We start from the raw sequence: 17,495 nt of genomic DNA, 5'->3' as shown, positions 1-17,495 counted from the left end.
TATGTTGTTTTCATCTCATACATGCACATTCTGAACCTGACTTCTCTAATGAGTTCTCAAGTTTTTGATAATAAGTCAACATTGAGGTAGACACCATGAGTTAAACACAACCATTCCAGTGTTCATTTCAAACCAGTGGACTTCGGAACTCAACTAGATTTGGTCATATAATACAAGTTATCCCCAGTAGCACAAATTTTCACTCACCCCGAGGCTAAAGGATAAGGGGGGCACGGGTGGCCCAGTCGTCCAAGGCACCACGATTCGCTGTGCAAAGTTGCGTCCCTTGGGCACGCCAGGAACCTGTGATTGTAGGTTCGAATCCCGGTTCGCCCCGATTATGTTTCTAGGTGCACCATACCAGTGCTCGTGGGTTTCACCGAAGTGGTAAACGTCTGAAACTTGCATCACTTCGGGCTTTCCTCCCACATTAAGCTGACACGCCGCGATATGACTGGAATACTTTTAAAAGCGGCGTTAAACCCAACTCACTCACTCACTAACGGATGAGCGGCGTTGCTTTACCTTGCTTATGTATACTGATTGTACGACCGCCTCCATGGCCCAGTGAACAGAGAGTCTCCTCTGCGAGCGGAAGTTCGGTGGTTTAATCCCTGGCCGCGTCGTTCCAAAAGAATGGTACATGTTGTTATTCTGTTGTTATAACTCGCATAAAAAGGAATGGTCGGCTCAGATTCAGTTTTCTGTGTCGGAGAAGGGTATCCATGTGAAGGAGCGGCTTGGTATCTCACCCGGCTAGCACTAAAAACCGACACTACTACAAGCACACTCACTCACTCCGCTAGCGCTAAAAACCGGCACTACTACAAGCACACTCACTCACTCTGCTAGCACTAAAAACCGGCACTACTACAAGCACACTCACTCACTCACTCGGCTAGCACTAAAAACCGGCACTACTACAAGCACACTCACTCACTCGGCTAGCACTAAAAACCGGCACTACTACAAGCACACTCACTCACTCGGCTAGCACTTAAAACCGGCACTACTACAAGCACACTCACTCACTCGGCTAGCACTAAAAACCGGCACTACTACAAGCACACTCACTCACTCCGCTAGCACTAAAAACCGGCACTACTACAAGCACACTCACTCACTCGGCTAGCACTAAAAACCGGCACTACTACAAGCACACTCACTCACTCCGCTAGCACTAAAAACCGGCACTACTACAAGCACACTCACTCACTCGGCTAGCACTAAAAACCGGCACTACTACAAGCACACTCACTCACTCCGCTAGCACTAAAAACCGGCACTACTACAAGCACACTCACTCACTCGGCTAGCACTAAAAACCGGCACTACTACAAGCACACTCACTCACTCCGCTAGCACTAAAAACCGGCACTACTACAAGCACACTCACTCACTCGGCTAGCACTAAAAACCGGCACTACTACAAGCACACTCACTCACTCGGCTAGCACTAAAAACCGGCACTACTACAAGCACACTCACTCACTCGGCTAGCACTAAAAACCGCCACTACTACAAGCACACTCACTCACCCGGCTAGCACTAAAAACCGGCATAAGTACAAGCACACTCACTCACTTAAGCACGCACGCACGCGTCTTGGACTCATCGTTAAATCCCGTTTCGCCTCACCTCACCATACCAATATCAAGGATATCTTCCAGGGTATATCAGCCAAGGTGGGCAAGGAGCCATGTTGTGACTGGGTAGGAGAAATACAGATGATTCCGGGGTAGAATAGGTCTTCAGCAACCCATGCTTGCCGTAAAAGGTGACTATGTTTGTCGTAAAAGGCGACTAACGGGATTAGGTGGTCAGGCTCGCGTGGATCGATGCTCATGATATTGATCACTGGATTGTCTGGTCCAGACTCGATTATTTACAGACCGCCGTCATATAGCCTGAATAGTGCGGCGTAAACAACCAACCAACCAACCAACCAACCATACCAATGCTACTGATATCTTTGTCTGCATTACCGTAAAAGCTTCCTTACAAGAAAGTTCTGTCTCTATATTATCCTATCAAGAATGTGTTTGATGTGAAATTAATTTAGTGAATGAACATACCTTTCTACCAGTATGGGTTATCAGTGAGTTTTTCGCCTCTTTTAGCAATATCACGACAAAGTACACCAGGCTCAACCCGTCGAGTGGAATCGAGCGAACAATGAAAAAAAAATTGAATCAATAATAAGCTGGCATCTGCCCCTCATGATATATAGTGGTAGCTCAAGCAAAATTTAAATAGACTGTTATTTAAATATTATTATAGCTGATTTAGGACATTATTCGGTGGACATGTATTTTGAATTGTCATATTTTTAATTAACTCGTGCCATTAAATGTTATCTCAACGGTAATATAACGAACGGTATACATGTACTTGTCTGGGGGCGAGACAAGTTTTATCACTAGTGGTATACCGATTACCGAATAGCACTTAATTTAGAGTTATCTTCCTTGAAACACGAAAGAGTCTTTAATGCTTTTGTTGGATAAAATAAATCTTTCGAAAGTTCGATCGCCAGTGCAAACATTAGGACGCAACAGTTACAGGAATCGCGAAAGCTGCAGGTAGATAAGTTTCTTTTTGCATTTTTGCAAGCTTTTTCTTTTCAAACGCGAATGTTTTGCTGGATGCCACAAGCCGAGTGACATTATCTTGAATTCAAGATTTTCAGACTTGCAGACAGCTTCACTGCCTTCAGCGTGCATGGTGCAAGTGAAAATAGAAAATTACGCCTGAGCAAGATTTTAGAGTTTTAGAACGCTCATTTGGAATATCGGCTTTTGCATCTATCGGAATAATGGAAATAGAGTCTAGTTGCCATCTTTGGTCAAACTGAGGTAGAGCTAAACTGTTAGAAGCGGACATAAACTACCCACCATCCGTCATATGACCTTATTATGAATTGCATTATTTCTGAAATAAATTCATATTTGTGTGTGTATATTATGAGTGTGCCAAATTCATTCTGTCAGGATCAGTTCTGGTGTAAACTAACTGACAAGAGAGACAGAATAATTGCTTAATACACTGCACATGTCTTCTCATGTTTCATTGGTTAAATGTGAAACAGACTTTTAGATGCTTTATATTATATGCAGGGATAGTTTTCAAACTTGTCTTCACTTTTGTTTCATATAATAAATAGCTGGTTAAATGGCACTCCACTCTGCATCATTGATAGTTTAGGTCTAGACATTGTAATAAGTGCCCTTTATGAAAGAGAGTTATAGTAATTGTGTAATTAGGATAATCAGATATTGTTGGACCGCACCAAATATAGTAATTTGAATAGGTAGACAAATACTACACATGGTAGATGAGCTTATAGGTTGTTAAACAAGCTGTGGGGTACTGGTGGCTCAGTTGTCTAAGGAACCACTATTGCGGTGCAGTGTAGTGTCTCTTCGACTCGCCAGATTCCTTTGTGGGTTCGAATTCAAGCTTGCCTGATTTTATTTCTTGGTTTGTCAGCAGTGCTCTGCACCATACCTGTGTTTGTGGGTTTTCACCAAAGTGGTAAACGTCTGAGATCTGCATCACTTCAGTCTTTCCTCCCACACACTGTGATGAAATTAATGAATGCCTAACGTAACAGTTACCTATTTTATAGTCTGATGTGTTGGTGATTTACAATGACTGTTCCCTGCAAATTTTATGTACCTTTCGTATGACTGTAGAATTTGGGATGAGGAAATTTATAGGGGTGTCTAAAAGAGGAAATATGGTAGTTTCCCTTATTTATTGAGCATCAATGAACATCATGAAACATGACGAAGTGCAGTGCAAAGAGTACAAAAGCTAAGATTAGAACTTAATTTCAGTTCTAAAGCCTGTGTTTTTTATGGACATCAATATGTATTTTGTTTATTTGGCAGAAAAGCACATTTCATCTCAATCAACTTGCATCAAAACTTAATTTCCAGGATAGGTGCCTGATATTCTCATCGTGTTAATGATTTCAGTCTGATTTAATGTTTTCATGGAAACGTGGATGTCATGATTAATAAAAATTCACCGTTCCTGACTAGCTGTAAAATGTACAGGGGCATCTTGTGCATAGAGCGGTATATCAGTGGATTAGCACTAGTCTGGACTAGTACAAGCACCTACACACCCACTTGGTTAACATAGCTGTGGTCACCATGGCCTGTGGACTTCTTCATACATCGAGGCACAAAGGGGGTGTAGCCACAACAGGTCACCTAGGGCATAGGATTCAAGCTTACATTTATAGATTTATTTTCTTGCTAAATAAAAAAGCAAAACAATACAGAAAAAATGGAATTAAAGGTTCCCAAGTCATGTTTTTTAGTAATAACTAATGCTATGCCTTGTAGAGGTGACTTGTATTTCACTGATAACAGGACCTCAGACCTATGGAGAGGAAAAGGCTTTCGTCCTTTGGTTCAGATAAATTTATTGAATGCAAGATTGATGGTCAAGTAGTGGTTAGTCAGAAATAAAAAAAATATAGACATACATGTTAGGTTGCATTTTTCAATAATAGATTGCACCGGTACATGATATATATTGCTATTGTGATCCCTGTCTCCCCCCAGGTGTTTTGGGGGATTAGGTGGCCCAGTCGTCTCAGGCACTGTGACTCGCTGTGCAGAGTTGTGTCCCTTGGGTATGCCAGAAACATGTGTTTATGGGTTCGAATCCCGGTTTGCGCTGATGATGTTTCTAAGTTTGTCAGCACCATACTTCTGTGACCTGCATCGCTTCGGGTTTTCCCCCCACATTCAGCTGACACGCCGTGATATAACTGGAATACTGTTCAAAGCGGCGTTAAACCCATTTATACCAAAATTACAGAGGGGTGCTTTTTCCTATACATAAATCCCTGCTGTTGGTAATGTTAAGAGTTGACCCTGGCAACAACAGGATGTTTATTGTGAGAAAATACTGTAAAACTGTACAGGACCTGGGTTAGAGGAGCTTCCCAACACTGATCATTGATTTGGCTGATCATTTCTCATGCTTGCTGCAGGTTAGCCTAATTAGAGTCAAACAACTTTCCCTCACTCCCTCACAGAGAAACATTGTTTAAATTTAATTATTTAATACATATTCATTTCTATGGTTGGTGCTGACTTTATTTTGAAAATGTTTGATTATCTTCAATGTTTACATTCGCTGAAACCAAATTCACTGAAACACTTCTTCCTGATGGGTCATCATTCCTGTAGGATTCCCAACATGGGTTCATCAGTCCTATCAGGAAATACAGCTGGAATAATGCTAAAGTGTAACCCACTAACACTCTTAATGGTTTTGGGGGTGGTCGGGTAGCCTAGTGGTTAAAGCGTTTGCTTGTCACGCCGAAGACCCAGGTTTGATTCCTGACATGGTACAATGTGTGGAGCCAATTTCTGGTGTCCCCTGCCGCGATATTGCTGGAATATTGCAAGCGGTGTAAAACTCACTCATTTATTTTATGGTTTTAGACAGTTCATTTTCTAAGTTGTTATTTTTCATTTCATTTCAGATGATATCCTGTGCCCAAATATTCAGGCCCAAGTGATGTGAGGGATTGTTTGCCTTGTTGTTCAAAGGTAAACAATGAAACAGAATGACTGTGCAACCATTTGTGAAAATACATCATACAGGATGATGATGAAAATATGGTTGCACCAAGCAAATACAAAATGCATTTATTCTGAAAATAATGAATCAGTCAGTTTTGTGTGAAGCACATACCCAGTATGTGTCTCCAGAAATGATATTTATAAAGAACAGAAAGTTGTTATCTTGAAAATGTGACTTTGATAGTGTTGCCTGGTGTCCTCATTACTGTGCTATGGAAAAAGACACTGACCTGAATGTATTTGGAGCAGATTACTACATTACTGATCAATCACAGGACAGGTATGTCACACCGACAAGCAGCAAGCCCTCGTCAAATAAGGGCACAAAGATGAGCATAAAAAAACCAAGAAATTCCAATCAACAGTCAGAAGTATTAATCCAGCAATCAACAGGTCTGTTTGGCGATCCTGCACTCTCAGTGACCATGCCGTCAGTTCAGAACAAACCTGAAAGTCCAAAGATGTCCACTGTTGTCAAGAGGCAACCTGTGGGAAACATTTTGCTTTTGAACTCCAGTGGGCAAATGACAGCTTTTGGGAAGAGTGTTTTGTTAAGAAATTCTGCACAAGGGACTAGTCTGCAAATGACCTCCCATGTTCCAAAGTCTTCGCTCTCTGGGAGTGTTATAAACTCAAATTCCCAACCTCCAATAATTTTAGAGGTTCCTGGACAATCAATCCCTATGAATGTCTCAACTCTCCAGACCAATGCTCAACCTACAGTGACACAAACAGTTCCTGGCATGTCATTGTCAAAAGGTATTTGTGATAAAGTTCAGACTGTAGGTTCAAACAGACAGGCAGATATCCACAATATGCTCTGTGATGATCAATACCCCTTCACTGCAAGTTATTATGGGAAAGTACCATACACCTCAGCCATAGCTTCACAACTAGCATCAGCTGTGTCTAAGCATGAAATTACCAACATCATTCAGAACTATTTAAAGTCAATAAGTCCGATGGATTCATCCTCTGATCATACGACAGTCTCTAGATTTGACTTCAGTGCTGATGATCAAAAGAAAACATGTATGGCTCCTCAAGAAGTCAGTGTGAAAAGTGGAAGAAATTCTTGGAGGCCATCAAGTGAAGGATGTTCTGAAGAACAAGCTGGAACTACTGAGAAAATCCCTGAGGTGTCTCATGAGTCCTACAGTAATAGTGCTTTGAATACTGACTCTGAAGAAGAGGACAGCCCCGGGATCAGAGTGACATTTTCCGATGATCTGGTCCGAAAGTTTACTCATATTGACACTGGACCAGCCATTGGAATTCCAGTTTGTGATACCATGGATACTGTTGAAGGTGGTATTATTTTAGGTCAGGATGAAGACTTGGTACACAGACAACCAAGTCCGACTTTTGAGAAGACTCCAAAAGAAGTGAAAGAAAAGCCTGCAAAGAAGGAGATCGAGACATCATCAACTTTCAGAATCGGTGCCATGGAATTTGATACTGAGACTTTGTATAGCCTCATCATTGAGGAGAAGTCGGAGACAGAGTATTTGTGTAAGAACTGCAAGGAGGTTCTTCCTGATAAAGAAAAGGCAGTTGCGCACATGGACCTCCATCACCCATACAGATGCAGTGTTTGCAGTAGGACCTTTGGTACCATTGGGGACTTTCGGGAACATCGCAAAACTGCTCATGGGGAAGTTCTGTATTGTACAAGGTGTACATTTAGTACCCCACTGATTACTAAACTACAGCGGCATGTGAAAGCTGTGCACAATCCGTACGAATCCAGTGCAAGTCGGTTTGACAACTGTGTGTGCCACATCTGTGGGATGACGTTCACAGTGTGGGACTCGGCGGGAAACCACATGGAAGAGGCTCATGGGATAACCAACATTGCAAGAGAAGGAGACCTCAAGTGCCCAATTTGTAACTACCTTTCCGGGAGTAAAACATCTTTCCGAAACCATATGAAGAAGCATGCTGGGTTGTACATCTACTGCAAGTTCGAAGGTTGTAAGTACAAGTCTGTGTTGTCAAGACTTGTTGATCTTCACTACGACAGAGTGCATCTTGGGAAAAGGTCATTTCCATGCCCTTTCGAAGGTTGTAACGTTAGATCAAAGAAGAAGACGGAACTTGATATTCACATGAACATATCTCATTACAAAATACGGAAATACAAGTGCGAACAGTGCGGAAAAGGGTTCATGGCCAAGAAACACCTCTATGTTCATTTGAGAATCCATTCAGATTCAAAGCCAGTACAGTGCAACTTCTGTGATTATAGATGTCGACAGAAGTCTTCGTTGAACTGGCACATGAAGAAGCGCCACCCTGATATGGTGGAGGAGAAAGAGAAGGCCACATACAATGCTGTGCCAGGTATTCCCGCCTTTCGCCATCTGATGAAGCCGGGGAGGAAGGGGAGAAAGAAGATGAAGAAGAAACAGAAAAGTGACAGTGAAGACCAAGATGAACAGGACGAACAAGATGAACAAGATGACCATGATGAACAAGATGACCATGATGAACAGAACAGCTCCCATTCCTCGGTTGATCAAGACAATGTCCCAGGCTCCTCAGCCACAGGGGTCAATGATACTGTCCAAGGAGACACCAATGCCTCGTATTTTGGTTTTTGAGAACGCTTTGAAAACCCATGAACGATTCAGTGATATATTGGTGCATTGTGATACATTCTGACACAAAATCGGTATCTTATTGTGAAGGTCATGAATCAATATGAACACCTCTTTGGTAGGAAAATTTACTGTAAGCATAGTATAGTTTTCAGACCATTGTTGCTTTATATATGGTAGGTCTTCTTCATGTTTTGATTAGGTCTCCAGCTGAGTTTTTTATTTTGGGGGTCAAGCTGACTCAAAGCCTTACGCCATATGGGTCTCAAGTTTTGAAAAATGGAGGTCCAAAGCTTCAGAATGTGGTTCCTAGAGAATGTGAAAAATTGAATACATTACTCTTCCACCAGGTGACGTAAGATTTCGCTTGCTCAGGGGCTATAAGTTAAAAATATATATGGAGTTTCCCCCTAGTGCCCATGTTAGAACTTATTCAACTGTGCCAGGACGGATCCAGCATTTTTAAAGAGGGAAGGGTCCAAAATCTCAAAATCCTCTTTCAGATAATTTTACTACCTCCAACATACAACATTTTGTTTTCAAAAGGGGGGGCTGGATCTACTAATTTTTAAATGATTACCAGGACATATGGGAATTTATTTAAAATGGTACCAAATGAATAAATAGCAACATTCAATGCATAACAATTGTCTGCATCCCAGTGGAGGCACTGTGCATTTTTTGTGCATCCATTTTCATTTTTGTGCATATTGGATGCAGGATCTGTCTCTTTGTAAGACCAGAGTATTCATGTGTTCTATGTCACATCATGTGTCACGACCTGCAATCACTTTATGTTTCCTGTTGTGACACAGTGTGGCTACGGCCCTGTCATGTCTACAACTTGGTGTATAAACTTGTTTTCACGAAGAGTCACAAACCAGCTGCAGAGCTCCAAAGCTTTTGGTGTTGTGGGTATTTTACCCATGCATTTTAAAATCATTGGATATCAGTAATGCTATCTGGGTATTCAAATTTCTGTTACCCACTAGTTTTTACACATGTGGGTATTTAAGTTAAATATTTATAGACACTATTCATCTGGTCCCTGCAAACTGGTGTCGTGTGGGTTCGAGAGCTTTATAGGACTCAAACATACCACGATACTTCCACAAGAAAGTGTGATGGCAAATGATCATGATGTTACTGTCATCGTGGAGTTTGGCAAGATTGACGGAATGCCTGTTTATAATTTCAAAATAAGTTGCTGATTTGCTAATCGAATACGCAGGGTTACTTCACAATATGTTGATGATACGCACAAGTTTTATTTTTGTAGCGTATCTGTAATGTTAGTTTCGTATTAGTTGGATTTTATTTTACTGCATATTTCTGCATTTCTGATGCGTATTTTACGCAGATACGCAGCTTATCTGGAGCTCTGCAGCTGATAGGCAAGTTATCAAGATGATCAAAAAGAGGTTGACGTTTAGTGTCATTCACATTTGTTGTATATTCATGATATTTGAAATCTCATTGATTTCTTGTGATGTTACCATGGTTGCAAATGGAATCATGGAATGATTAATTGTTTTGTCATGTCAATCAAAACAGTCCTTGTGATGTCAGTATTACGACAATAGCTGAGAGCAGAGATGGGGTCCTACAGTCAAGACATGACCCTACTGTCAGACTGATGTATGTCTTGTCTTGACTGTAGGACCCCATCACGGCTCTTGGCTGTGTCAACAGTGACTATTGGGATCCTACAGTCAAGACATAACCCTACTGTCAGACTGATGTATGTGATGTCTTGACTGTAGGACCCCATCACAGCTCTTGGCTGTGTCAACAGTGACTATTGGGATCCTACAGTCAAGACATGACCCTACTGTCAGACTGATGTATGTGATGTCTTGACTGTAGGACCCCATCACAGCTCTTGGCTGTGTCAACAGTGACTATTGGGGTCCTACAGTCAAGACATGACCCTACTATCAGACTGATGTATGGCATGTCTTGACTGTAGGACCCCATCACAGCTCTCGGCTGTGTCAACAGTGACTATTGGGATTTTACAGTCAAGACACGACCCTACAGTCATACTGATGTATGTCTTGCCTTGACTGTAGGACACCATCACAGCTCTCAGCTATGTCAACAGTGACTATTGGGGTCCTACAGTCAAGACATAACCCTACTGTCAGACTGATGTATGTGATGTCTTGAATGTAGGACACCATCACAGCTCTTGGCTGTGTCAACAGTGACTATTGGGGTCCTACAGTCAAGACATGACCCTACTGTCAGACTGATGTATGTGATGTCTTGACTGTAGGACACCATCACAGCTCTTGGCTGTATCAACAGTGACTATTGGGGTCCTACAGTCAAGACAAGACCCTACAGTCATACTGATGTATGTCTTGCCTTGACTGTAGGACCCCATCACAGCTCTCGGCTGTGTCAACAGTGACTATTGGGGTCCTACAGTCAAGACATGACCCTACTGTCAGACTGATGTATGTGATGTCTTGACTGTAGGACCCCATCACAGCTCTCGGCTGTGTCAACAGTGACTATTGGGGTCCTACAGTCAAGACATGACCCTACAGTCAGACTGATGTATGGCATGTCTTGACTGTAGGACCCCATCACAGCTCTCAGCTATGTTAACAGTGACTATTGTGCATCTTCAGTAGAATTTCTCCATTGTATTACTATAAATACACAGGACCCACCACAGCTTCATTTTGTGTCTGAATAAAATGAGAATAAAATTAAACTCATTTGAGAGAGAGTGGATGGGTTGGATTCAGAGGATGTAATGCTAAGAGGGATAGAAAAACATGTTGGAAACAAAACTGTGGTCCAAGTTGATGGGAGATCGGGGATGATTATCGCAAAGAGGCAATGCAGTACGACTGTATTGTCAGGTAGTCTGGCCAGAGGGTAGGGGGTGTGCTAGCCACATTGGGGATGGGGGATTTGCACTGCAGATTGTCTTGAGTTACAAACTGTGTAGTGTTGGAGTGAGTTGTATGAAAAGGAGGGGTGTGAGGTGGGCTGACATTATATTCAGAAAAGAGCACTCCGGTGATCCCCAGGGCCTGTGTGGTCCAATGGTCTAAATACACTGTGATGTATTGCGTCGCTTAGGGTGCCATGATACTATGATCATGGGTTTGAGTCCACGATTCTACCAGATTATGATCCTTGGTTTGTCTGCACCAAACACATTCTCTGGGTTTCCATTACGACATGCCTCATTTTCCTACCACATCAAGCCGTCATGCTGAGGTGGTACTGCAATACTGTTTAAATGGCATTAAATCAAAGTCACTCACTTCTGTGATGGCATTTTGTTCATCAATCATCATAACCTTTGATATGTTGACAGACATTTTGTAGGATTTTAAAATGTGCTCAGGTAACCATCTTGTATTGGCATTAAATATAATTTTTGTCACCAATTAGAAACAGTCAGCACTTTGTATTCTTTAACATTTGTTTCAGTTTCATAATAGTCTTTAACCCACCTGTACGTATGGTATACCATGTTTATAGTCTTTCTTACCTGGGGGGGGGGTAAAGGGGGGACGAAGAAGGGGATTTTTTGTGCGATACTCTGTGACTCCTCTACTTATCGTTATTTATCGTCCCCATGGGGATTCCGGGTAAGAACAGGTCCCATGCAGCCTATGCTTGTCAAACAGGCAACTTAATGATTCGGGTTGTCAGAATCAGTGACTTGGTCCACTTTTTGTCTTCATACCCCAACGGTGGCTCATAATATCAATCACTGGTTTGTCCAGTTCAGAAATGATTATATTGAGGCCACTGTCATGGAGGTGGAATTTTGAGTGTTGTGGACAACAGAAACCATACATATGGTAATAGTGGAAAACAAATAAAATGTCAGTTGGGGAATGTTGCATATTTTTGGATCCAAGGATGTTCGCTTTTGTTATTCGTATTCAAAGTTTATTGATGTTGTACGAGTAGAAAAACTCATGTATTTAAATAGGTTAGCTTTCACTGCCATGAAGGAAAGAGCCATATGAGATTTCATTGTTGCACAGTGTCTAATGTCTTTGATGTTCTTTGTATGAGGGGTGGTCAGGTAGCTTAGTGGTTAAAGCGTCACGCCGAAGACCCGGGTTCGATTCCCGACATGGGTACAATGTGTGAAGCCCATTTCTGGTGTCCCCCGCCTTGATATTGCTGGAATATTGCTAAAAGCAGCGTCAAACCATACTCACTCACTCTTAGTTTGACCTGACATTGCCATGATAATCATGATAATACACTTGTTTTCAAATATTTGGCTCACAGATCCCCTGACAAAAACAATTCACATAAAATGACCGCTTGACTTGATTTGGATGTATTTTTAAAAATCTTTTCTATACTTTACTTACAAAATGTGTTCTATTTTAAGTTTGACCAACCTTTAATGGTCCCTCTAGTATTGGCCAAATATCTGTAAACTATTTAAAAAATAAGGCCTTACTTGATTTTGTTGAAATTTGTTCATTAAACAGCCCCATGTAGATATGAATCACTGCTTCCGCAATTTGTTTTTGAAACCATATGATGCTTGGACATCATCGTCACAGGGATATCAAACATGTATCATGCATATACCATGATTGCCCTGGGAAGTATTTTTGATTACATTGATATTAGGGCTGGGACGGGTAACTCGGGTACTCGGGTCTGGTGGGTTCTGAGTAGGACCCGGGTACCCACAGGACTACCCGGACCCGTGGTTAGTCACGTGATATTTTGTTTCATGATACAAAATCACTATATAACTACATGGTCACACGACAATTTCTCATGTTCGCATTTCTTTATGACTATGAAACACGTTCCTTCTGACTTAAATATGTTTGAACAAAGCTAAAACTTCAGTCAACTTCAGTGTATGAATGACCACATCGTTTTATACGTGTATCTTAATACATTTTGCCAGGGCTACTGTCAAACTATACCCAATAGGACATTTTGTACCTATCTTTTGACACCAACAGTGGGTATCTGCATGATCTGAGCAGGTCGGGTAATAAGGGTGTGGGTATCCGGGTAGTAAATTTGGACTCGTCCCAGCCCTAACTGATATATCATTTCATGGGTCAAGCTCATTCACAAGGCTTACTGCCTTATGTGATGAGGGTTAACTCTCCATGATCTTTGGTGTATGAGTAGATCAATCTTCAAGGATTCTTTTTTACGAAATGAGGTTTAAGGACCAAAATGAAATAAAATTGCATGTAAATTTTCAAGTATTGCTTATATGCATGGACAGCAATTCAAAAGAGTAATGTGGAGGCATGAAAGCAGCATGCTGCTTGGAGTCCAAGAGTTACTTCCCTTCCCATGTCTATCTACTTTGGGAGTTCTTTCTAATGCTTTGATAAAATGTTCATCGGGCAGAAAAGTCAGTCATGGGTCGTAGCTGGATGGAAAATCAAAGTATTCACATCTTATTCTGAAAATCACATACTTGCTGCATGTCTAATTTCACAACAATACATGCAAAATTGACTGAGTAATGTCCGAAAAGGACATTTTCAACATGGCCGTCATGATGTATCTCTAAATGTTAGTGATTTGAATTTTTAAAATTAAGTTTGGATAATCTTTCTCATGTGTTCATATTTTATATGGGGCTGTGAGGTAGCCAAGCGGTTAAATCGTTGGCTTGTCATGGTCCAAGCAGAGACCAGACAGTATACTCTGTTATATGGTCTCTGGTCCAAGGTTAAGTGCCCAGTCTGCCACATGGGTGTTGTGTGTGAAGCATTGGTGTCCACTGCCAGGATATTGATGAAATATTGCCAGAGGCAACAAAAAACCATACTCACAATTGTTAAACATTGTTATTGTTGTATTATATGTAAATATTTATATATTTGTTGATGTGGCTCTATTCCTTCCACATTATCACCACAATGTTCCACACAGGCCTTGTTTAACGTGTATCCCTAAATATGTTTGGCACTGAATGCATTGAACACATGTTGAAATACACACAGCTAAGCGCTGTTGGTTTGAACTCCATGGACCTGAGAAAAGGTTTGACATATCTGAGTGTGAAGCACAGATTTGAAACAGATTCTCAATATCAAAGCATTACAATATCAGCGGTATTAACTTAACATTTTTGGTCCACTAGTCCTTATAATGATAATATATAGCAAAACCCCTAAAAATGGCAAATTTCGTCTCACTCTCATGATACTTTAACTATTGGGCAGATTTGCAAGGACAATAATAGGACTAGTGCCAATTTCTAACCCTGAATATTATTTCAGAACTACAGTAGATTACAGTATTGAGAAGTTCATGTTAAGCAAGCAAATATAGTGTTGAGTTAATAAAAGATTACTTAGGGAGCAACTATTTGATTTTCAGCGGGGGGTTCAGGGATTTGTGTAATAAGAAAATAATCAGGCCTCTGTTTTTGCTAAAAAATACAGTTCCTTATTTATCTTTGTGTAATAAAATAAGCAATTGAGCACCTGTTTATGTTTGGAAAAATAACTGAGCTCCTAAAAAAACATATACAGTAAAAAATGCTGATCCCAAACAAAACACCCCTCCCCGAAAATCAAATAAAGTTGACAACATGAAGTAACAGTTGAGATAATTACCTGTGACAAGTTCTACTCAATGTACAGGCGTTCTAACATTGACAGGGTCGGTCGGGTAGCAGAGTGATTTAAGCGTTCGCTCGTCACGCCGAAGACCCAGGTTCGATTCCCGACATGGGTACAATGTGTGAAGCCCATTTCTGGTGTCCCCCGCTGTGATATTGCTAAAAGTGGCGTAAAACCATACTCACTCACTCACTCACTCACTCACTCACATGATGCATTGTAGTTTCACCAGTTTATACAGTTTGATTATCAGGGCAGTTTTGTACTTAGGAGTCTCCGAGTCATTGTTCCACAAAGCGATCTTACCCATCAAATCAGAACTCCCATGCTTAAACAGACTGACAATAGTCAGAACTAAAAGAGACCTAAGATAAAAGAAATGTGTCCAAATCCTGATTCGACTTATTAGAGATCAAATAGTGATAAGAATTGAAGGAATTCAATGGTACTGGACAATGAAATTCTCACCCGAGTGTTATTTGATATAAAATATATCAACACAAGTTGATAAAAGTGGGAAATCTCTGACGCTTGCCGAGGAGTTTTTCGACTTTTATCAACGAGTGTTTTCAGTTTGTAAAGTTTGTAAAGTTCAACACAGAGTTCAAGGCAACAGTATTAGCATGAAGAGGTTAGGTTGACAGATACTGTGTATCAGGAATATTCTTGCCAAAAGCATGGCTCCTTTATGGTGAATTTTGGATCGCATTATATTTACTCTGTGTAGAAATGCTATGTGACATTCATTAAATTTCATGGACTTGTTTTCATTGTGAACTTGTACAATGGGTGATGGGTACAACAAGGAGTTGTGTCCCTTTGTCATGCAGGATCTACTGATCAGGGACCAGCGTCGATTTAGATTTGACTCATGCATTAGTCTGACACATCTTCATGTGATGGGAAAACTGTTCAAAGGGAAGATAAACCAAATTTTGTCTAGGCATTCATCCAGGATTTAAACCAACACTTGATTTCTAAAAGGCATTGTGTATTCATAGCTTTTGCCAATTTAAACAATAGCACATACTGTATTTTGTTATGGAAAAATAATTTTTATGATGTCATATAAGGTATTTTAACAAAAAGAACACACTGAACACAGGGTATCTGCATAGCATCCATGATGTATGAAAGACTCTACAAATAAAATCAAGCTAGTTATTATAATAATTGGGTATATATTTCCAGTCAGCTAGGACCGAGTTTTAGAGGGTGGGCATTACAGATTCTCTCCCCCCCCCCCCAGAAATTCAGCTGAGAAGGTCAGAATTTGAAAAAAATATATTATCCAATTTCAAATATTTATTTTATTTTTTTCAACATTTTTTTTATATATCGGATGCCATGTTGTCTCACCATAAATTGGTACTTAATATCTTTTGCCTTGTGACTAGACAGGGTCCCAGTTAAATTGGCATATCAAAATCTAAGGGGTATAACTCTGGCCTGTTTAGATCTGAAAACGAAGGCCTCACAAAGGCATAACATTTCCACTTATTTGGAGCTTCCTACTCTCATTGTGAGAAAAATGAGTGTATAGTTTCAAACATTGATATCAACCTATTCTAAAATTGCGTTTTGTTTCAAATAAAGAAAATGATTTTGGTGTGTACACTTAAGAATTGACTTTCATTTTGTATGAGTTCATTGGATTAAGAACCTTCATTGAGTTAGTGCCAAACTGTATAACCTAAACGTCTGAGCTTGCGACTGAAATCGTCAGTGCACGGTCCATTAAAGCATACATGTGTACAATCAGCATATTTTGTTTTGTTTGTTTGTTTGTTGTTTAACGCCGCACTCAGCAATATTCCAGCTATATGACGGCGGTCTATAAAATAATCGACTCGACCAGACAATCCAATTAATGACATCATGAGCATCGATCCACGCAATTGGGATCGATGACATGCATCAACCAAGTCAGCAAGCCTGACCACCCGATCCCGTTAGTCGCCTTTTACGGCAAGTATGGGTTGCTGAAGACCTATTCTACCCCGGAATCTTCACGGATCCTGTGTTAGTGATATGAATGCATGAATTAAAGCGTTGATTGAGCTGTTTCCCCTTGTCTTACTGAACAAGCTCCTTCCCATCCCGATACACTGACTTACTGAACAAGCTCCTTCCCATCCCGATACACTGACTTACTGAACAAGCTCCTTCCCATCCCGATACACTGACTTACTGAACAAGTTCCTTCCCATCCCGATACACTGTCGCAACTTCCGATATCACCACTGCCACAAAGCTGCTTCAGTGACGTGAATTAAAAATCAAGGTGCACGTTTGAATTTTTTCTCCTTTATGCGAATATTTTTCTCCTAAACACAGAAAAATGGACTTGGCAGAGATAAAACATCGTAAAGGACCACGTGGGGAGTGGATTTGTTTACAAAAGTCCTCCCAGAAATCGACCGTTCGTGGAACTACAGTTACGATCGAACTTATGTTACTGGAAGAGTAAACGATGGTGAGATAGTGTCTCGCTTAAAACTTCACACGCCAATCAAAGCGAGCTCACCTGGTATGAAAAATCATGAGTTATGTCCTTGCAAGCGGATTCGCATTCGCGGAGCTCTCTATCGAGAGTGTAACGAAGTTGTCACGCGCTGGGAAGGAGCTTGACGTCCTTGTCACGAAGGGAGACAAGTCTGTTTAGCAAAAGGTAATAAGAA

The 17,495-nt window shown here is 40.9% G+C and overlaps 1 protein-coding gene across 1 annotated transcript; it reads left to right on the top strand.

Moving 5' to 3' along the window:
* Positions 1 to 5,821: 5,821 nt before the first annotated feature.
* On the top strand, positions 5,822 to 8,430 carry LOC139471847 (uncharacterized). Its single transcript, XM_071254345.1, has one exon. It carries the CDS (start codon positions 5,822 to 5,824, stop codon positions 8,210 to 8,212), a length of 2,391 nt encoding a protein of 796 aa, XP_071110446.1. The 3' UTR covers positions 8,213 to 8,430.
* Positions 8,431 to 17,495: the final 9,065 nt, after the last annotated feature.

This window comes from Haliotis cracherodii, unplaced genomic scaffold (genome assembly GCF_022045235.1).
Source record: "Haliotis cracherodii isolate W230 unplaced genomic scaffold, xgHalCrac1.p SCAF_23, whole genome shotgun sequence".
Taxonomy (NCBI): Eukaryota; Metazoa; Mollusca; class Gastropoda; order Lepetellida; family Haliotidae; genus Haliotis; species Haliotis cracherodii.
This window is presented reverse-complemented; position numbering and strand designations above follow the sequence as displayed.